The sequence below is a fragment of the Hippoglossus stenolepis genome, chromosome 21, assembly GCF_022539355.2.
Source record: "Hippoglossus stenolepis isolate QCI-W04-F060 chromosome 21, HSTE1.2, whole genome shotgun sequence".
NCBI classification, from domain to species: domain Eukaryota; kingdom Metazoa; phylum Chordata; class Actinopteri; order Pleuronectiformes; family Pleuronectidae; genus Hippoglossus; species Hippoglossus stenolepis.
In genome coordinates this window covers 9,776,650-9,798,989 of record NC_061503.1, presented here as the reverse complement: position 1 = coordinate 9,798,989, position 22,340 = coordinate 9,776,650, and the positions used below count along the sequence as shown (strand labels likewise).

The following is a 22,340-nucleotide window of genomic DNA, read 5'->3' as shown; positions in this document are numbered from 1 at the left end:
CAGGTAAACTGCTGAAGTTTGGCCCAAACAGCTCGGAGTTACTGCACTTGCACTTAATGAGATCAGACTGATGAGGTGTGTGTCTCTGTGCATGAATCATCCCAAACCACACGAGTATTTTACTGGAACAATAACTATTTCCTCTGTTGGCCAACACAAGTACCCAAGGCTCTTCTGACTTTTTTGCCTAAGACATGCACGTTCAAAAAAACAAGCATTTATTCAGGCACCGAAGGCGGCTTGCACAATCTTTTCATATCATTGCATCGTGACTTAAACTTTTCGTCGCTTCGCAGTTCGTGTGACTTCACCTCTGGAGACACGTTGGCTCCCCGCGCTTCAGGCCAACCCATTACGTGATGTACCTGTGCTGAAGCTCCACGATACTGTCAGCGTTTTAAAGACGGCTCCTCGTGGAGCTTTACTGAGAGCTGCACCGTCGTGGGACGCTTCCTTTTCTGGGCCTCCATCTTGAAGAAGATGCTAAACCACGGGAGCAGGTGAAAGATCCGCGGCGGGATCAAGTGTCATGGCAGTTGTATGACAAAGCCCTGTGCGAGCGTACATGGGTGCGCTTTACGGAGGTTGGGGGGGGAGCCGTGGCAGTGCCTGTGTGTTTCGGGGAGAGCTGCGACTCTCCCTCTTATGTCTCGGCGCGTTGCTGAGACAGAGAGCCTGATGCACAGTGGCAGCTCCCCCCTCGCAGCCACGGGCCTGCCCAGAGCCACTGCAGATGATAGTTTTAATTGCTTTCAATCTTTCAGGCTAGTCCCTGCCCAGTGGCGCAGAGTGCTTGTGTGTGTGTTCGTGCATGTGTGAGATGGTGTTTTGCTGCCTGTGCGTGCACATGTGGTGTGTTTACGTCGAGCAGCTATTGTCTGTGGGTGCTGTACGCATATGCGGTGTGTGTTTGATGGATGTGTACGTCCATTATGGGAGGAAAATGAAAAGAGAATTGAGGCCTCGCAGTGATACATCTGATGCACGCTGCTGTGGAGGAAAAACAAATGTTTATCAGGCTGCCTCGGCTGTCGAGGCCCAGCAACCAGACGAACAACAAGAAGGAAAAAACAGGTGAAAGAATGGAATGGGTGATTAAATAGACCCCCCCCCCTCTCTCCATACAGGTTACGTGTGTTTATAAATAATAAAGTTCAGGGTTTTCATGCAAAGACCTCAAAACACGCACTCACGTCCTTAAAAGCATTTTAAACGCGGTGAACTACAAAACCAAGCGATCAATAATTCAGAGCGAATGTCGAGATGGCATAACAGATCACAGAAAACAGCCTGCAATTAAAACGTCATTTCTTCCATATGTGTGAATTAAATCACTTCTTCTTCACCGCGACGAGCACCTACAGTCAAACAGGGCGGATGTGGAGCAGCAACATTTTTATGTCAGATCATTTCAGAGCAGGTTGGCTCAAACGTGGCAGCCAGGAACGAGTGCAGAAGAAGAATTTTTTCAAACTTAATTTTGTCATCGTTTTGTGTGTTTCAGCTGCTGTGACACAACTCGGTCACACAAAATAAAACAAAACCCTGAATCGGACAATTTAAACCCACAAACGTTCACAAAGGCGAGTGGGTGCTGCTGTCTGGTCGAGATGTTGAGCATAAATGAAGGGAACGACTTGTGTGGCGGAGAAAAGATGGAGGACTGCATGGAGGTGAATATTTCTTCATAAATCCATTTAAATGCTTTGTCTTTCCACATTCACTTTCATTTTTCACGTCATTTATTATTATAAACTACATGTTTCTTCAATGTGAAATACGTTTAACAGCTTTTGGGGAAAAAGGGACATTTCTTTAACAAAAAGACATCGAGAATATGAAGAATAAGTCAATTCATTAATTACTTAATGTACAGTTTTTCTATTCACCTGTTTACTACATACATTCATACAGTGTATCTATGTGCAGCACTTTCTCTATCACACACTGGATCAGGAGCCATTTAGGGTTCAGTATCTTGCCCAAGGACACTTTGGTGACCTTGTGGTTAGAGGCTGACCCGCTCTACCCCCTGAGCCACAGCCTGCCGCCCCCTCCCCAAAAAAGGGGGATAATTGTGTGCTATCCTTTAAATAACGAGGTTTTGTGTCATCACAAAGTGGAGTGGCACACATTAGAGTGCACATACCTCCACCAAGGCCCAACAGTCCCCTGACTTTCAAGCTTGATCACATTTACATACTCTTAGCTATCAGTTGCCTAAATGTGGCTGTGTTTTTCATCAAGATCCATGAATTATTTCCTGGGAAATCAATTAAAAATTTGTATTTCTTAAGTTCAAGAAAGTGAGAAATAAATTCCTGGATCAGCCTCTTTGTTCAGATCCACGCCAAGATGTTACGTGTTCCTGCTGATAAACAAACAAAAAAAGAAATGATCTCATTATTCATTTTGCTCACTTTCAAATTGAATAGACTATAACTGAAAATCTCTCGGCGGAGCTAAACTCCACTGTGTCTGAGCTGCTTCAGAATATTTAACCCCTTGAAACCACAGTACATCCTCCACTGACCTACTGCTGGAAACATGCAATCCATTACACTGGGGCACATGTACGACAACCCCTTTACTCCCCGCTATTCCTTTCATATCTACCCCCACACACACACACACACACACACACACACACACACACACACACACGCTCTCTTGCTTATACACGCACACATCTGGCCGGGGGGTAAATTAACTAACATTCCCACAGAGGCTAATCTCCATCCATTTAGGGGGCTGTAATATTTAATCAGGAGGCCCTGGACCATCTCCCAGTGCCACACGCTGTGGCACGGCTCATATGTTCACAGGAGAGGCCAGCCCAGAGGCGACGGAGGGGAATTCGCCGCTAAAAGCCACAATGCATTCAACCACAGAGGCTCTCACTGCGGTTTACGCTCTGATGCGGCGCTCCTTTGGGGTGGAGGAGACGCTCAGCACTGGGGTGGTGGCTGTGGGAGTACTGGCTGCTCTGTAGTACTTCTGTGAAATATGCTGCTCATAGAAAGCATGCTGTTACAGTGAAGGTCTTTTCTTTTCATTTCAGTGTCAATCATTGTCAGTTATTTTAATCATCAGTTAATTATCAGATATGTATTACTTTTTGATCAATCAGTTTAGTGTTTAGTTTCGCACTCAATACAGCACACAACTCCACCAAGGCCCAATAGTTTACTTATTCAATCAAGCTGCACAAAATGGCTCACACTTATCAATCAGTCCCTTAAACATACATGATTTTATTCTCATAAAGATCCATGAATTATTCAGTAAAAATGTGGAAAAATGTCACACAATTTTAAAGAAAGTTGAAAAGAAAATTCCTGGATCCCCCCACCCTGATCTGGATCCGCTCCAGAATGTATTGGGTTCTTTCTTAGATCATGTCCCACCCCTCCAAAAAGTTCATGGAAAAATCGGATGAGCAGTTTTTGCATAATCCTGCATACTCTCAAACGCTGAGAAAAACATAACCTCCTTGGCAGAGGATAAATATATAAATCAAAGAAAAAGAAGCTTATCTTCAATTTCAGATGGAACCAGTGAAAATGTCTCTATTTGGCTTAATTCATTATTTAAGAAGTTTATGATGAATTATATAAAATCCGTGGGGTCCTCCAGTGATTTTTGCACCTCACTAAAGTTTTGAGGACCCACAAGACACTGATTAGAAGAAAAAAAGAAGTTTCAAAATGCAGCAGATGCAGATATTTTATTCCATCGTGTAAGTAAACCTCCAAAATACGGGAGTCTACCCTTCCCACAATGCACTTCAGCTGTATTAGTTAGATTAGACCCTCTCTGCTCAATAAAAAAAACTAATTGCGATCCCTGTAAGAATATGTAAGGCTTCTGAAAATGTAATGCCAATTTCCATGCAAGATTCAGATTTGACAAAGCTCCGTGATTGACTTCACATGTTAAATTTGTATAGTGCCTCTTTAATTTCCTGTCAGTTGCTTAATCATCTAATTATGATATTATTTTAGCATAAAATGTAATTCACACACACACACACACACACAGTGCTTCAGTATTACTCTTCCTGACACCGGAGCTGCAGAACAGTGTGATCAGACATAGACAGTGCGGCGTTTGTCGTCCGGCCTGGAGGTTTCAAACCGCTCTCACTGTCCCACACAGTAAAGGTCAGGTCTCGCACCATCAGTGTGAAAAGCCCGCACTGAAAAGGTTATAGTCCATCTGTTTTTAACAGTTCAGGACTGCAGACGCTCGTGTGTGTGTGTGTGTGTGTGCACATGTATGTTCAGTGCAGACGGTGTGTGTGTGCTTGAGCTGACCTGCAGCAAAAGAATCTGCGTCTGCTGTGATTTGTATGTTTTTAAAAACACAGCATTTGCGTCCCTGAGAGTTGAGTAAGAGTCGGCCATTGCAGAGCCTGCTCCCTGATTCAGACTGACTCTAATGGGAAGGCCTGGTGAATTTTTCATGCAGCCCAGAGGGGCAGGACGAGTGACCATACTGGAAGATTACAGAGAGAGAGAGAGAGAGAGAGAGAGAGAGAGAGAGAGAGAGAGAGAGAGAGAGAGAGAGAGAGAGAGAGAGAGAGAGTAGGGTGAAGGAGTAACCTGACATCCAGGTCATAGCTTCACCCACCATCAGGCTGCTGGGGAACATTTATGAAGAAAAGATGAATTAAACCAAACTTGAATAACTGTTCAGTGCAATTTTAACTTTTTACAAAAGACCAAGAGAAATATTTGAAACTAAACTGTTTGGGAAATATATGCGTGGCTTAGTGGGAAATCTTACAGGGTGAAGGAATGCTCTGTATTTTTATAGCGCTGTAGTCTTGATGCCCACTCAAAAGTGTATTTTGCCACTTATACAATTCATATAATGCTGGCAAAGACGTCAGTGGCGATTCGAGGTTCAGCCTCTTGCCCAAGGACACATTAGCACACAGAATGGGGGAGACTGGGATCAAACCACCGACCTTCTGGTTAGTGGGCAAACCGCTGAAACTCCTGAGCCACAGCCGCTCCAATGAATGGGAAATGGATGACATCTTAACAAAATATGGTTCCTCAAGCACACTAAACCCTCTGACAGGGAACTTCTAGAGGTTCCTGGGATTTTCTAGAAATCACAACTCAGAACATAACTTCTACCATCTACCGTCTACCACCACCGTCTACCATCGATGACTCACTTGTCCGATTTTAACCTTTGGTTTTACTTTTAGTCGCTATTGTGTTCACATGTACTGTTGGGTGTCTCTGCCCAAATTTTAACCTTGGTTTTACTTTTAACTATTCTTGTGGTACATATGTTGCATTAATAAGTGTTTGTGTCCCCTAATCTGATTTTAACTCTTGGTTTTACTTTAATTATTAATTTGATGACTAATGATATATTGTACGTCGTCCTTGGGTGTGTAGAAAGGTGCAGTGAAATAAAATAGGTCTTCAGTCTTCCCTAAGCATGTCTTAGCTTTCAATGAACTGATTGCCAGAAATTTATAAATACATAGATCTATATTGTTCTTGATTCATCTGTGATCTTGCATTAAATCTGATTAACAAGAGTATAACTTCGCCCCGATGATCCTTTGTGAGCTTCATGAACAAAAGCAGACTGAATAATGCTCAAGAACTCATTTTAATGGGCTGAAATTTCTGCAAGAAAAAATTACCCATCTGTTCAATGCACACATGCCACAGCTCAGTCAGATAGCTCGTAGCACTGTCTCGCGTATGCAAATATGTTTTGCCTGGAAATCTATTTGGAGTTGCTCGAAGGAATCCAGAACGGCCCTCCTTCTGTCTCCCCTCGCCCGCCTCACGCGGGCCTCCCTCTTGCCGTCTATCTCCTCTCGCGTGGAAAACGTTTTCACCAGCCCCACACGCACGGACATGCGGCAGTCAGTGGCACCGCCTTACCTCAGACAGCCTAAACCACCATGGGCCAATATGCAGATCCACACAGGCCCCCCACACACTGGCGGCCCTTGCCGCAAGCAAGACAAGGAGCCCTGCAAGTGTTTGCTCGGTCGGATAAAACATGCAATACTGGGACACAGAGGGAATAATTATCCACTCTGTTAAGAGGCTACTGATTGTGTCCTTCTGTTGAGGGCTTAAGATCTTCTCTGGAGCAGAAACAGAGGAGGGTGGGGCCCCAGAGTCTGCAAAAAAGAGTCAATAATCACGACATGAGAGGATTCCAACTGTTTATGAAATAATAATATATATGTATCCACTATTTACTTCCTAAGGGATGTTAGTCTCTATTAATGTTTAAGAAAAACACAACTTTTCATTGTCTTTGAATTAGAATGACTGAAACTCTAAATGGACTCAGTGACTTTAAACCTTTCTTTGTAGAAATGTTTGCAAGAATATTAGAACCCCTTTTGGGCAGAGATGCAAAAAGAAGAAAATAACAGATCGTGTGTGTGTGTGTGTGTGTGTACCAGAGGGCTAAGAAGCCAGGCCTGGGCAGATGGTCCACAAAGGTGTTACCACACAGTGAGTGGGCACTGCGATTGATGCATTGCAACATTCAAGAAGGTGGAACATTTGGCTGCTGACCCGCAGTCAGAACTCATTGGCCCTGCCTTCTCCTTATTTAGCTGCTGCGAGAGAGCCGACGGGTGATTTGGTCAGAATAAACACACACACACACACACACACACACACACACACACACACACACACTTTGAAAACACAGCACTTTCCCACCCTCAAGGGAGCCTGCATGGGCTGCATGCTGCTGGAAACTTCCTCCCTCGTCTCTGCAAGGAGGTCAGCGTAGTGGTGCGGGCAGGGAGGATGAGTGCACGGAGCCATGGAGACGAACAGAGACGGCACACTGGAACTTAGGGTTACTGTGTTACACTTGGATGGAGAAGATCCGACCTTGGGCTCCTTCTGAGGGGCCTTTGTTAAAGAAGCAATATGACTGGATTCCTGCAAGTAGCATGTAACACATCCACTTTATTATGTTGCTTTATTTCATGGTCACCTACAGTGGAGAGATACAGAGAGAAATACACTCAGGAAATACTGAGACAGAAGAAAGGAAGAAAGAAAGAAGGAAAGAAGGAAAGAAGGAAAGAAGGAAAGAAGGAAAGAAGGAAAGAATGAAAGCAGGGAGGAAGAAAGGAAGGAAGGTAAGGAAAAAGGGAAAGAAAGAAAGGAAGGAAGGAAGGAAGAGAAGGAAGGAAGGAAAATAGAAAGTCCGAAAGAAAGAAAGGAAGAACGAAAGGACGAAAGAAAGAATGAGAGTAAACAGGGAGGGGGAAGGAAGGAAGGAAGGAAGGAAGGAAAGAAAGAAAGAAAGAAAGAAAGAAAGAAAGAAAGAAAGAAAGAAGGAAAGAGTGAAAGCTGGGAGGAAGGAAGGACAAAATTAAAGAAATTTAAGAAGGAAAGAATGAAAGCATGGAAGGAGGGTGCAGGAAGGAATGAAGGAAGGAATGAAAACAGAAAGACCGAAAGAAATAAGAGGGAAGGAAGGAAGAAACGAAGACAGAAAGAAAGAAAGAAATTAGGGGCTAGGTTTGTGTACAGACATGACAAAATCAATGTAAATGACATTGTGCACAAACAGCTGGATAAGTCAAAGTGAATTCATGCTCTCTCAGTACAAATGTGATTGATGGAAAAGTGGAAGCTTCTGTTCTTTAAAAAAATCTAACAATTAAATTAGAATAATAAAATTAATCTAATTACTCCCCTGTGTGAAATGTGCATACAAATTATTACTTCTTTAATGTGTATCAGAAAAAAAGACGATTGTGAAAAGGAAGCCGCCAGAGTTCAAAGACAAAATGTTCCCTTTAATTACAAACATTATTAGTTATGCACATGGCAAGATTTTATTTCAGACCCGACAGCGTTTTTACATCAGTTAAAACATGGAAAATTCATGAGCGGGCGCCATAACCAAGGGCAACTGTATGGCAATGGATTTCAAACATGATAATTGCTGTTTGTCTCTCGGTGCAGTTAAATCATTAAGTCTGCCGCAGAAATAACGCATCCTGCAGTTCACTGCTTTTATTGTCTCATTCATATTATCATGTCATAAATATCACCGAGCAAAGGACCTGCAAAAACAAACGCTGACAAATATTTCATGCATGATGGAAGGTTTTTTCGAAATAGGCTGGTTTCTGTTAAAATTCACAAAATTTTAACCCAAATTAATAATTTAAATGTGTCGTCTCAAGTCAGTAGTGATTTTCTGTTAGATGCACGACAGCATCAGTGGTAAAAGAAGCTGAAATCTTAGTTATTAGACGTTTGCAAATGTTTAAATTGACATTATCTACAAAATCTTGATGCTCTGCAAACATAAATTAAATTTGTTATAATTGTAGCAGTTAAACATGCTTTTCTCATCAGCTATTTGTGGCCACATGACATCAGTGGGTGCACGTGCATGACGAAGCTCTGTCTGACACAAGTTTCTGTTTGACGTGAACTGGCGCAGACTGCCACCCTATGGATACATCTGGCACATCAACGTGTTCTGATTGATTTTTCTTTCCATCGAAGGAGGAAGCTCTGAAATTCAAAGAGGATCAATAGAAGAGATCATAAACTGAGTTACCATGTTGCAAAATGTTTGTGTTGCATTAAGGTGTTAAATTGATTTTGTTATAGTTATGATATAATGTCCCAAACACCACCGCTTTCTGCTGTTTTTAGGAACAAGGAACAGTTGAAGGATCCTAACGTCAAACGACACAGAATCTAAGAAAGACGACCCCACATATCAGCCTCAGTCCAAAACACGTCTGCGAAGCCTCGTCCCTCTCTGCGACCAGCTCCACCCCGAGTCAGTCATCATCCACCACCATCACGTTCCCGTTCAGCTCGTACTCGATGGTGGCCCAGTCGAAGATGTTCCCCTTGGGCACCTTGTGGCCGTAGTGCCAGGCCTGGATCATGCTCCTGGAGAGCACGAAGTCCCACATGTTCAGGTCGGTCACCTCGCCTACGAAGCTCTGCACGGCCTCCAGACCCCCCAGGTGCTTGTCCGGGTCCTGCCCCAGGAGGACGGTGCCCTGTGGACGGATGGTGTGCCCGGGCTTGTAGACCTGGTAGGTGCTCCGCTTGCCCTCCACCCAGAAGGCGGTGAGGCCTGTGCGCGACTCCCAGGTGAGGCAGAGGCTGGTGCGGAAGGTGGTGAGGGGGGGCAGGTGGAACAGGACGCCGTCGCCGCTCATGTAGAAGGAGATGCGGCCGTCCCGCTCCCTCCACACGTTGAGCTCGTCGTAGTCGGCCGTGCGGTAGGCGAACAGGATGACCTGCCGCTCGTCAGGCAGCTCGGTGGCCACACGCATGCAGAGGGTGAGGGCCCTCAGGCCCATCTCCTTCTGCGGGATCAGGGCCACGAAGCTGAAGTCCGTCTCATAGGGGAACACCAGGACCTTCTCACTCAGCCCCACTAGGAACACAACAAGGAGGAATGAGTAAGAGGCCAAATGTTGAGCAGTGTGAGAAGGAAGGGAGGGAGGGAGGAAGGAAGAAAGGAAGGAGGGAAGAAAATAATGAAAGCTGGGATGAAGGAAGGACAAAATGAAAGAAAGAAGGAAATAATGAAAGCAGGTAGGAAGGAAGGAAGGAAAACATTTGAGAAAGAAGGAAAGAATGAAAGCTAGGATGAAGGAAGGAAGGAAGGAAGGAAGAAAAAAAAAATTAAAGAAAGAAAGAAAGGACAGAATGAAAGCAGGGAGGAAGGAAGGAAATAATGATAGGAAGAAAGAAATAAGGCAAGCAGGGAGGAAGGAAGGAAAATTGAAAGAAAAAAGAAACACAGAACAAAATAAAGACAAATAAAGAAAGTAACATTTTCACTGAAGACATTTAGTTCTTGAATCCTTACTTTGTGTGCCGGAGGAGAGACTGATTGACAATCCAAAGACACAGAGAGAAACCACAGCAAACTTCTGCAAACACACACAGAACATCCAGAATCAGTCATTATCCAACAACCAGCCCCCAGGTCACAAACCTTCAGTCTCATCAAAGATCAAGTCCAAAGTTACAAGAGGAAACATCTTTTCTTACCATGTTTGTGTTGTTTTGTTGTCGCTCGACGTTGCTAACTCAGTCCCACTCCGTGCACAGTCCTCTTCCCTCCTAGCACAGGACAATGACGTCAGCTCTGCGATGGCCGCTCTGACAATAGGCCCGGTGTGTGAAGCCTGCGTGACACTGTCCTGTGCGTGTGACCGATGCAGACACATTGCACCTACAGTACGTGTGTATACATGTCACATGACAGAACAGTGCAGAGATGTTTATTTCTGATATAAAGCTTGAAGCAACACTTCACCAGAAACCTCATCCCTGGTTACTATGGACAAACCTGAAGACACTTTTCATTCAAATGACTTTCTACTGAAGGATCACACCCTGACAGACACAGTCCATATTGTGTGTCTGGACATTGTGTACTTACAAGTTATGGTATCAGTTATAGAGTTGAGTTGTACTCACTCTCACTAAACCTCAAAAACCCTTCACCTTGTGTCTGTCTCAATATTTATTTGCTTTCATTCATTTTTTTTGCCTGTTTTGTGTTTGTATTTTCTACTTTTTTGAAATGACATAAAATAGTCCATAAAAAGAAGGGACAGTAAAAACTATATAGATACAGCCCATGTATCCATTTAAATAGTTTAAGTTCAAGGAGAAAACTTTGTCTTTGAAAAGGATATTCTGTGATTAGAGGGAGTGGACGATAACAAAAACATGTGCAATAATAAAATTGGTTAACCTAAAAGGTTTTCAACAGATTCAAGGATGAATAATAATAATAACTTTATTTGTACAGCACTTATCTGAACGAGGTTACAAAGTGCTTCACAAAATACATGGCAAAAAAAAAGAACGAATGAATAAAAACAAATGGTATAGAAACCAAACAGTTCCCAGAATGAGCAAGAACTGTGGAGATAAAAAAACAAAGTCAGTGTGGGCGCTCATCTGCCTCGATCCGTCGGGGGGGAGTGGAGAAAAATGGGGAAGAGAGGAGAGGTGGGTGGCAAAGAGGGGAGAGAAGAGAGAGAGGGGTCAAGGTGAATAGAGGGGGAGAGAGGAGAGAGGAGAGAGGTAACCATCATGTTTAAGCTCCCTCAGAATGGTTGTTATAATGAAAATAATAATCTTCAGTTGTACCCTGACGTCATCAGGTTTTTCGGCCGTTTAATCGCAATAACGTTAAAAGCCGAACCCGAGGGCACGCTGAGGCTAAGGGTAAATCTGACTGGCTACTGGCTAGTACCGCAGTATGAAAAGGATGTTCCTTTTTAGGATCGAACCTGACTAGTTACTGGATTTTTTTTATATAATGCAGATACTTCACAGTGGGAAATGAGTGGGAAATTTCACAGCAGAAAACTCATAGTATTATATATATATATATCAAAACAGTATATCATTCTGACTGATTTATTCAGTTACAGGCTCAGCTAGGACAGTTAAAGTCTGCTTTAGTGCAGATCTGAAAGACAAAACTTGAGATTTCAAAAGAAACATTGCAGCTTTAACACACAGTATGAGGGTGGTTGATTTTTTGCTGCCTCAACAGCAGACACGGGTCAAAATGATATAATGGGGCAGGAAGAAACATGGAGAAATGCCTAATGCAGCAAAACTGAATCATCCTTGATAAAATGAGACTTGTTTGTACCAAACTATGGACTCAAACAAGTCACGTCAGATGTCTGAGATTTGAAAAGCAACATTGTAAATTTACCAAAATGAGAATTTATTGAGGGGCTGGTGTTCTTAATTGTGCTGCAAGAAAATGATATGTAAGAGATTTGATTCCAATGAGCATCATACTTGGTATCTCTTTAATGAGAAACTTAATTTGGACAAATGAAAACAGAACCAGGCATTTATGTTATCAACATATCTACATTTAATACAGTTTCTCAAGCTCTATAGGATTTCTCAAGAGAAAAAAAGAAGAAGAACCTTATATAGTAAAGAAATAAAATCTGAGATACACAAGCAAATTATTTACACTGCCTGCACCTGAACACAACCCACCGACAGGCCTAACTCACCACGGACACACATTCAGCAGAACAACCTGTAAACTAAGAGGATGGGACTGAGGTATGGACGAGATCAAGATGGTCGTAACTCTTCCAGCATGTCTAACACAGAGGAGGTTGGTACAGCAATTCCAGTGAAATCCTCGTAACAGGATTTTCACCAACTTAAAAAGTTAGTTTCACACCGACGACTGGTTCACATGAGCCGATGCAACCATCGTCGTTTACAACTGGGACACTGGGAGGAGAAGGTGCATCAAATTAACAGCAAAAAAAGGCGAAGGAAGTGACAGCCGCCCTCTTCTGTTTTTGCAAAAAGGAAAAAGAAAATTCACTTCATGCATGAGGAAAGCGGCCACACACTGACATTCCAGGCAGACAGCAAAAGCCAAACACAACGTCCGAGCACAGGATTTTGTTTCTATGAACGACACAGACAGCACAGACCATTCTTCGACGCAGATTTGAGCTTCAGCCCGAACAGCTCACGTCATCTATCGAAATTCAAACATTTTCAACAATTATCCAGCAACGTTAAAACTTTTTTTTTTTTTTTTCGTATGCAGCATTCATTTCCATTGTCCATTTCAAGGCTTTTTTTTTTTTCATGGAAACCTTACATTGTCCTGGTAAGAAACATCTTGAATTACTGTAGGTCAAACCTAAAGAGTAAACTTTGCATACATTCAACTTATTTCAATTGTCTGTAATGGGGGTTTGATGATTGAAAAAAAATAATTATAAAATGTATGGAAAGTCTTACAGAATGGCGACATGGAGCGCCACAGTCATGCCAAATAACTCACAACGGGTTAAAATACTCAGTGACAAACTTACCATTGACTAATTATTAAATTATCATTGTGTAAAACTTGCATACAAACTAGTCACCCTTGTTGAGAATAGAGTTTTGGCATTTCAGTAACCACTTCGGCAAATGCTCCGTTCTTAAAAGAAAAAAAAAACGACTACGAAATACAGGAGTAAACGCCAAATAAAAGGCCAATGTTTGAATTAATTCTGCCACCAAAGTGTAATTGTTTGTAAATTGGTGGGTTCTTTGAAACACTGGTGTGCAATGCTGATGCTTTCCCAGGATTGTGGCACTCAGAGAAAGAGAGGGACAGAGAGGGAGCAGGAGGAGACCTGAGAACATGGCCCCTTGTTTTGTGTAGAAAGGAGTCAGGCTTGTAATACTAGAAACAGCATGACTGAGAGGAAAGGAGAAAGTGTAGAGAATATCTGAATGGAAAGGGGCTTTTAAAGGGAGCAGCAGGCCATGACCGCCGAGCCTAAGAGAGTCAGAGCAGGATGTTTTACAGCAAAGATAAAATGTGAGGAGGAGGAGGGGGAGGAGGAGGAGGAAGAGGAGGATGAGGAGGATGAGGAGGAGGGAAGGCAGAGCAAGATGTATGGCTCCCATCTGGTAGTCCATCGTGTGGCTTTTCCTGCTTGTGTAAAGTTTATGTCGAGGCAAGGGGTGATTCTCTAAAGTCTCGAGTTGTCCAGGCTGTGTTGAGTTTCGGGGGATTATGAGAGAAATGGGAGGCGGGGGTCACTTCAGTAGTCCTCCACCCAGCCGTTCTCCTGGATAAAGGCATCGATGACTTCCTTCATGGCCAGGTTAGGGATCAGCTGGTCCTGGGTCAGAGGACTCCGGGTGACAGGGTCAAAATGACCCACTCGCTATTAGGGAGAGCAAGGTAAATGATAGTGTTAGCATTAGTAGCTGAGTTTCATAAATAATATATAGTTCTAAGAAACATTCTATGTATTTTGGGACAATCACACAATATGATAATGTGCTTTCTTTGGTTTAATTTAAAAGATGTGCTTTTTTTTGTTTCAGTTTATCTTCTACATGCTGCAAGTGAAATAGGGTTAGTAAACAAATACCATATGGACCCACAAAAATTTAGTCCGGCTCAGGCCGTAGTTTTCTGTGCACACCCGTCTGAGCCCGAGGAAAAAATAAGCGACCCCCGATTTCCCCAATTACAGGAATGTGTATTGAAAAAAAATCGAATAGCCCAGATGACGTGACCGATTCCAACCCAAAACCAAATATTATGTTGAAAAAAAAGTATATCTGGGTCACTCCTAAATTTAAAATGTTTTTCCTTGTGTCCTGCCCCACCCCTCCAGAAAATTACATGTAGATCAGTTGATTAATTTTTTCGTAATTCTGATATCAAACAAACAGACAAACAAAAGCTGATGAAAACACAGCCTCCTTGATGGAAGTAATAATTAATGGTTTTATTGAGTACGGTGTTTTTTAACAAAGTACCCAAAGAGGTGACAGATGAACTGCGGATAATATTAATGATTATTTTAACAGTTTATGTGGTTGTTTACTGTAAAAGTCATGAATTTCTGAGCATCATGTTCTAATATGATGGGCGTTTCGCCTCAAGAAAATGAAATCTGCATTGATAAGACAAGTAGATGTTGTTTTACCTGTAGGTGCTCTTCAATGTCCTTGCGATCGTAGGTGATTCCACTGGGTGTGATGCAGGGCTCTCTCATCAGCTCAAAGCTGATCTTCCCACACAGGTAATCTGGGATCTCCCGCTTCTGAACGAACAACAAAACACAGAAAGAGTCACGCTGATGTAATAATGCTTAACGATACATGATCCTGTCTTTCACTGCTCTTACAACGATTATTACAGTTTAATGACAAACTACTGGCTCGTAATCAAATCCACATTGTTTTTTTTTCTCCTAGAACAAAATCAGTCACTTCATGATTGGATTAAACGCTTCAGTAAAAAAACACTGCCCATACTAAAAATATCATCAAACTGTTAAAGGCACATATATTAGAATAATGACAGTATTTGTCTTTCATCTGTATTTTCCAGCTCTACGCTTAATCGTTGCTTTCTCACGCCTTCTAACACATACAGAAGAGAAACATCAATACACCAATACATGACAACTACCTCAGCCGTGTCGACATCTATCTAGAGAATTGATAATTTATCACCACAAGCCTGGAGAACCGGTTACGGCAGGAACAGCTTTGAGTGGGAATTAAAAAAACGCAGTAATGTCCTTCTATAGTATGGGTGCAGATGTAGTGACGAGTGTAGCGTGAAGGTTGAATGTACGACACAGGAAAAGTTCAGGGAGAATGTACTCAAACAAAGCAAAACAGATCATAAAAGTGTAAGCAAATCTGAACGTGTGTGTGAGTCTATTTCTGTTGTTGCTATGTCAACGATCAGAGGAGATGGTGTGAAGTACAGTAGGTGGACTGTGAGCAAACATGCCTTTCTGTGGTTGAATGTGATCAAAACATGCCTTGTAATGGACTGGTGACATATGTGGGATGTATACTTGCATTTTTGCCCAATGCATGATGGGATAACTTGAATGACTATAATAACATTTGAAAGAATAAAATGTCATCCTTACTTTTCTTTTCTCATCCACTTGAGAGAAGAGCTCTTCCATGTCCATTAGATACTTGTCCTAAGTAGGTCACATTTCATATTCATAAAAATTTAAGTGCATATTGAAGGTTTACTCAAAATCATCACAGCCAAGTTAAGTCCGCAAACGTATTCAAAAACATACATGTTTCGATGCAATCTTGGCAGCATCGCCCCCATTTTGATTGTCGTCCTGTTTTTCTTTGTATTCTTCTCGTTCTCTGCACAAAAGCACAAAGTCATTAAAAAATTACACCCCCGTCCTGAACAAAATAATAACCACTGATTAATTTCAGTGAGTAGCAGTAATCGCCAGGAGCTCATTATCAGACAAAACAAATTACAATGCTGGATAGCTGACTGCTACCCTCCTCCCCAGCCTCACCTTTCCTTCTCAGCCAGTATGAGCTTGGTCAAGTAAGCATGCAACTCGTTCTCCTGGTTGATGCGCTTCTCCTCGATGCTGTTCCAGCGTTTCTTCTTGGCAATGCGCAAGGCACTGGGGATGTCGTCTCCAAAATTCAGCCTCTGTTCTTTTGCCAGGTTAAAAGCTGTCAAGGAGAAACAGCATTACAGCAACAGTGGGCTCTTTCCTCGAGATTTCTTTCTGTCATCTTTAGTGAATAGATGACAAGTCAGTAATACATATAGAAAACCATTTCTATATGTAACAATATAGAATATTATAATTACAGGGATAGAAACCCTGACAAAGCTTAATATAATACACCATCAGCTAATTCTAGGATCAGCACAACAGCAGCAATGCAAGAATGTGACGTAGCATTGAGGTAAACTTGTGAACTTGAACATAAATGAGGAAGTACAATAGTAAAATATGAGCAAGCTGCTTTCACTCACTATTGCAAAATGTATGAAAAGACTCATCACGCTTTAGGAGGCTGTTATTACCTTTCTGCAGGTTACCGATGGCCTCATCATAGTTCTCCAGCTCGAGGTGACACTGGCCCAGGAAGAAGTGGGCCTTGACCGACTGGCTGTCCAGCTCCAGCGCATGCTTACAATCTGCCAGAGCCTTGTCATGCTGCTGCAGCTTCACGTGGCAGAGAGCCCTGTTGGTGTAGTACACTGCCACGGATGGATTCCGGTTCTAGGAGACAGGACAATGCACATGCACAGTGAAATCATAGCACTATAGACATTCAGAGGGAAAATCACCCATTTGGTTTTTCTGAAAAGAAGGATGTTGCAATGCTTTAATGTATTTTCATGAAGAATGAGTCAATTCATTGTGATGCTCTTTCTTCTACAATGACAATTACTCACGATAGCTTTGCTGTAGCATGTAGCAGCCTCCTGGTACTTGCGGCAGAGGAACAGCCGGTTCCCCTGCTCTTTCAGCTCCTGCGCGGTGGAACTCTTCTCCGGGCTGCCGGCCATTTTCTCCGCCGGCTCCGCGGGGCCCGCCTCGCCCTGCTTCCCAATCCTGTTCCCCGTCTCTTCGGCTGACTAACCGACAGGTCCAAGAATGCCCGGTCCCTCCTGGATCTCACGCACTACACCGGAGACACAGTCCATGTAATGTTAATGTCCACAGGCGTGCCGCTGCTGCAGTGCGCCTGCAGTGCGCGTCTTGGGGCGAGATTCCGTGCGGCTCTCGATGCCACTCACACGGGCATCCGTTCAATGTGCTGACGGCGCTCACCGCCGAGCAACACGGCGAGGTGGGCAGAGCAATTAACTATTCATGTGACGGACATCGGCGGTGAATGCACGAGCAGCGCAGCTAGCTTACCACCCCGAACAGCTCACCCTGCCTCCCGTTAGTCCTGTAACGCTACACCACGGGCACCCAAATGGAAGTTAAAGGTTGTAAACAGGCAACACTAAATATAAACACACGTTAATATGTGATCGACTGTAGCAGCGAGCACAAAACACACGAGTGACAACGCCGGTAACTTCCGTTAACAGCAAACAAGAGATCGGTTCTCTAGCCGTTAGCTAGTTAGCTGAGCTAGCACGTTAAGCTACATTGACGATAAACGCTTCGCCGGGCAGGACGCTAATAAGAATAATATCTACCCACTATTCAGTCACAATTGTATAAATGCAACCAGAAGCTGGTTACAAAGTTTAGCTATAACTGACCAGAGTGAAATATTTGAGGGATCTATCTCAACGTTTACCTCAACGCCGCTAGGCAACCAGAAAACACCGAGTGGCTAACGCTAGGTTAGCTTGTGTGCTACCCAGCCAACACTGGCTTCCATTTTAGCAGTTAGCCGGTAAGTGAGTGTTTTTTTGTGAGATTCACGGAGTCCAGTCCTTACCTGACAGATGAGCTCTTACATGCGGGGGGAGCGGATCCTAAATATTCTCGTATCAAAGCTGAACGAATTATTTCTTTCCTCCGAACGAGCTGTCATGACAGGTTGTTGTTATGCTGACGTCAAACGCTTACGCGACCTTTACGGAAGCCGAGAGGACTTTATTTTGTGGTTTGACATTATCATGCACTAAATATAATTTTGTATTTCCTAGAATATACACAGCGTGTTCCAGAAAACTTATTTCGGAGTCATCCTGCAATAAATGTAACTGTCCTTGAAAAATATGTTAAAAAAAATGAATATACATACATTTAAATATTTAGATTTAATTGTAATTTCACACTTCGAACAGAATTGTACGCTTATAATACATTTTAACCTGCTCTTTAAAGTTCGTGTTACTGCTCATACTTATCGCAAGTTGCAGCATTCAACACCATCGTTAGAGAAGCTCAACATTAAGTAATAACCAGCAGGTGGCGCTCTATAACCACAGTTTTAAACCTCTAGATAGATAGATAGATAGATAGATAGATATATTGTTTTGTGGAATGCAGAAACTCTTTGAAGCACTAGTCTTAGAAGCATCAAATGAACCCCTGACAATCAGGATTAATCTCCCTGTGTTCATCTGAAATGTAAGTCGGCCTATTGTAAATGTTTTCTGTGTCACTGATAACACTTGTTTGGCCTGACACCCCATGACAATGACCTGTTCATCAGTCGGAGGCTTGCTCAGAGAAACATCAGATTATGATCAAGAGTTTAGTATATATTATCAGGGCCATCCCACCCACAGAGAGATCCATCGATGACCCAGAGGCCTTTAATAATAACATTCAAGTTTGGCCATGGGGGAATTAGCAGGGCTGCGACAGTGGTCAGGGTCGCTTTCATCCCCGGGCCTGTTGGGGCTCTGTGAAGGCTCCGCTCCGAGATCGGCATGTGAAGATTAGGGCACATCCCCTGAGCAAACACACTGATAAATGAGTGAAGGGGGCCGCTGAGCTGCAGAGCCACCAGCGCTGTGTGTCCCCAGCTGTGTTTACCTATATCTCCACCAGTCTGGTCCCCTGATCCCCCCCAGAACACCCAGTCATCCACTCAACAGCCCCCAGTCCCATCCCTGTAAAAGTTTACATTCAAAGAGGATTTTAGAGAAATATGTGCAAGATGAGAAACTATAATCAGTTTCTATCAAACACTTATTAAATTAACTATTTTGCTTTTATCAAACTAAAGATAGATCAAATTTTAAAATGAATAACTGTTTTCAGCTCAGTCTAATATAATCTGCATCATTTGTCATTATGGATATAACATAAGTCTGGTTGTGTTTGGAAAAAAGGAGAAAATCCACACACCCAGAAGCTCCTGTTGAAGGATTTATTTGCTGTGGTGACGGTTCAAGTGCAACGCTCTTCTTCAGACTTCTGATAGATACAGTCGCCATGATCTTAAATACCCACAATCCATTTTGACCTACTCACGCCATCATAAATACTTTTATTACTAGTAGTATAAATGCCAATACTTTTAAAGGTGTCTCTGTCTAGTTATGTCAAAAAAGGTAAAGGTAAAAAAGTTAATACCACAAATGAAAATATAAAATTCTGTAGGATGTATAGAGAAATATATAGTGAAAACATGTAGGAGGTCTAATATCAAAGTATTCATTTAAAACTTTAAAGGCTATAGTGCCCATTGTGTATATCCAAAAAGTTCACATCTTAGGAGCACAGACTTAATATCTCTTCCTCTACATGGTAGCATTGAGCCAGAATGTTCTTTTCATTCCTGCTTCATATGATTATTTCTGAAGTATTGAACAGTAGTTACTAATTAAGAGAAAAAAAACATGAAAATGCTACAAGCAAATATAAATAATACAAAATCCTTCAATGAAACATTGTGTGAAGAAACCAGAAGCAGAGTAATTGGAGTGATATTATGATTGTTTACAAAGGATTAGAAAGAGAAGAGCAACACACACTCACATTGTGATGGTTCAATGCTGTTGGATGATTGCTTACATTTAAACTTCCTCTCCCTCTCTCACCAGTTTTCTGCCCACTCCTCCTGCCCAACATCCCAACCGCCATCCGCCGCCACTCGCCACCCGCCCCCCGCCCCCCCGCTCCATCAATTCCAACTGCTGCCCGCCGCACCAGCTGGCTGAGCTTCCCGTCACCTTGGCAACAGGACCAGGAAGTTGCCCGGCTCCTCTGGCACAGCTGAAAAGCTGCCACTTCCTGATTGATTCTGGTCTTTCTTTCTGCCTGTGTAGTCCTTTTCCCATTTGGCAGTGGTCTCCGCTATTCAGCGCCAAAGACCCTGAAAAGTGAAAAAGGGTGGACACACTCCCCTCGGCGTTAAGTGATACCTCGGGTTCAAATGGGTGAAACAAAAGCAGTATTTATCCACAATGGTGGCCGTTTGTTTGGTGGGTTAGCTCATTTTTAAGAAGGGGGCAGGCTCATGGACTTACTGCAGATTGTTGAAGAGGCTCTGAATGCTTCATGTACAAAAACGTAAAAGAATAGTTCCTGTGTTTTGACTGTAACAAGACGGAAATGGAGGACAACAGGACGTAGATGCCTGACAACACACTCTGTAATGAACTATCACTCACTTGGAAGAAAACTGCACACATGCACACACATGCCCAGCTGTCAATCACAATTCCCCCTTTACATACACTGGCTCCCCATACTGTTGATGTCATTCAGAGATGCTCTCTGTTCTCCTCCAGGTGGATCCACATTCACAAATGTACCTTATAAAATGAAACATCCTACCGGTCTCTACCTTTGCTCCTGTTACAATGAATACTGCTTAAAGAAATATGTGCCTGACCTGAGCAGATACACTTTTTTAAAAACCTGTTCTTACTTGTGAAACACTTGAATGCACCAGGCAAAAAATATTCACCATGAAGAAATGAATCCCACTAAAATGGAGGGATATTTCATTTGACATGGCTCACTCTCTATAATCCTCTATTGTACACTCCCTCCCAATTTGGCACTCGATTTAAGCTGCAAAGATCTCCCACCTCTCCCTTTGCTTGTCAATGCCTCTGCTGCCCTGCGTCAGTATGGCTGCCTGTCGATTCAGCCTCTCAACCAGCCCAGCATCCACCTGTATGTTCCGACAGGGGGTTAAAGATCTTTGCTCATCACCCCCCCCCCATTATATAAATGTAGGGAAGGGGAAGGGATGAAGTCAGAGCCTCAATGCCAAACTAACTATGTTCTGCTGCTGCAAGAAACATTGTAAACATGAGTTGTAAGACTGAACTGTGTTAATAGCCCGACATTTTCAAATCCCTATTGATGACGGATTGCTACTAATGAGTTTTAAGATAAGATAAAATAAGATAATCCTTTATTAGTCCCACAATGTGAACATTTGCAATATTACAGCAGCAAGAGTCAAAATAGGCCTCAGTAAGTAATAAGTAACATGCAGTACTTAAGTGCAAGGAATATAAAAATATGAACTGAGTTAAACTAATATATACAGTGTAAAAACAGGAAAATACATGTAATGTGAGAATATGTACAGTGAAGGGATTGCACATGAACCATTGATATTGCACAGACAGTTGAATATATAGCATATAGATGAATATATCACAGTGAATATTGCACAGTTAAGAGCGTGATTTTGTTTTGCCAGGGAACTTATTTGCTAAATCTTCAGTAATGTTATATAAGTGCATCTATAAACTCTTTTTCATCACCCGAGCGTGCGTCCCAGTCAGGGTTTTAAGAAGTCATGTGTCTGCACATTCCTTAATTCTGAAACCATTGGTGTCTAAATGGGATTTCTAGGTTAAGAGTTAAATGAGGTATAGCCTGATGCTACCCTAAAGGCAGAGAAAGGCCAGCGATACCCAAGAGGTCAAAGGTCATCTACACTAGCCCTGATTAAGCTTCCTGACACAGGGGGGGAGGTAGTAGAAAAACTTATTTTACCTCCTGAAGGATGCATCCATGTGTTTTATTCATACACTACAGGCACATGCTCTCAAACAGGGAGCCAATGAAATGTGGATTTAAAAATGCAACCGAACAAAGCCTGTGCAAAGTATAACAGGATTTGAAGATATTTTGTACAAAGCAACAGTGAAAACCGCACATGTGCATTAAGCCACTTTACACAGTAGAACGTGACTCAGATGACACGTCTGTCAGTTTGAGGCCTTGACTAAACCAAAATCAAAGAGTTTGTTTTTGAAGCTTGCAGTGTTAGTCCAGAAATCCTTTACACCCTGGGGGGTTAACAGCACTCTGGCTGAGACACCCCCCACGTCCCAAAACACACACACCCACACACACACACACACACAACACCGTGGATTGATGTGTGACGGCTGGGGGTGGAGGCGTCCGCTGAGTAGCTCGTATAAGTGGAGGGGGAGAAGTTTTTACAATAGAGTTTTTGGAGGGAAATCAAAACTCCAGCCTCCGACTTATTCAGGGATGCGGAGGGAAAATCATCCTTCCCTCCTCCACCGCTGCGTCTCCATATATATATGAAAAAGTT

The 22,340-nt window shown here is 42.7% G+C and overlaps 2 protein-coding genes across 2 annotated transcripts; both read right to left on the bottom strand.

Annotated features, from left to right (window-relative positions):
- Positions 1-7,795: 7,795 nt before the first annotated feature.
- On the bottom strand, positions 7,796-10,203 carry crp1 (C-reactive protein 1). Its single transcript, XM_035145960.2, has 3 exons — positions 10,056-10,203; positions 9,871-9,934; positions 7,796-9,432 (listed from the first exon to the last, which is right to left on the bottom strand). Exons 1-3 carry the CDS (start codon positions 10,056-10,058, stop codon positions 8,822-8,824), a joined length of 678 nt encoding a protein of 225 aa, XP_035001851.1. The 5' UTR covers positions 10,059-10,203; the 3' UTR covers positions 7,796-8,821.
- A 1,224-nt stretch (positions 10,204-11,427) lies between these two features.
- stub1 (STIP1 homology and U-Box containing protein 1) lies at positions 11,428-17,927 on the bottom strand. Its single transcript, XM_035145959.1, has 8 exons — positions 17,790-17,927; positions 16,783-17,012; positions 16,408-16,606; positions 15,881-16,046; positions 15,641-15,716; positions 15,479-15,535; positions 14,516-14,632; positions 11,428-13,741 (listed from the first exon to the last, which is right to left on the bottom strand). Exons 2-8 carry the CDS (start codon positions 16,894-16,896, stop codon positions 13,616-13,618), a joined length of 855 nt encoding a protein of 284 aa, XP_035001850.1. The 5' UTR covers positions 16,897-17,012; positions 17,790-17,927; the 3' UTR covers positions 11,428-13,615.
- Positions 17,928-22,340: the final 4,413 nt, after the last annotated feature.

Excerpts from the sequence above, each read along its gene's own strand:
- crp1 (XM_035145960.2), bottom strand. Across the intron at positions 9,433-9,870 it reads TCTCTCCTCCGGCACACAAA|TGGGGCTGAGTGAGAAGGTC; the intron begins GTAAGGATTCAA and ends TTGTGTTCCTAG.
- stub1 (XM_035145959.1), bottom strand. The coding sequence starts at position 16,896 with ATGGCCGGCAGCCCGGAGAAGAGTTCCACCGCGCAGGAGCTGAAAGAG. Across the intron at positions 16,607-16,782 it reads CATGCTACAGCAAAGCTATC|AACCGGAATCCATCCGTGGC; the intron begins GTGAGTAATTGT and ends CCTGTCTCCTAG. Across the intron at positions 16,047-16,407 it reads CATCGGTAACCTGCAGAAAG|CTTTTAACCTGGCAAAAGAA; the intron begins GTAATAACAGCC and ends TCTCCTTGACAG.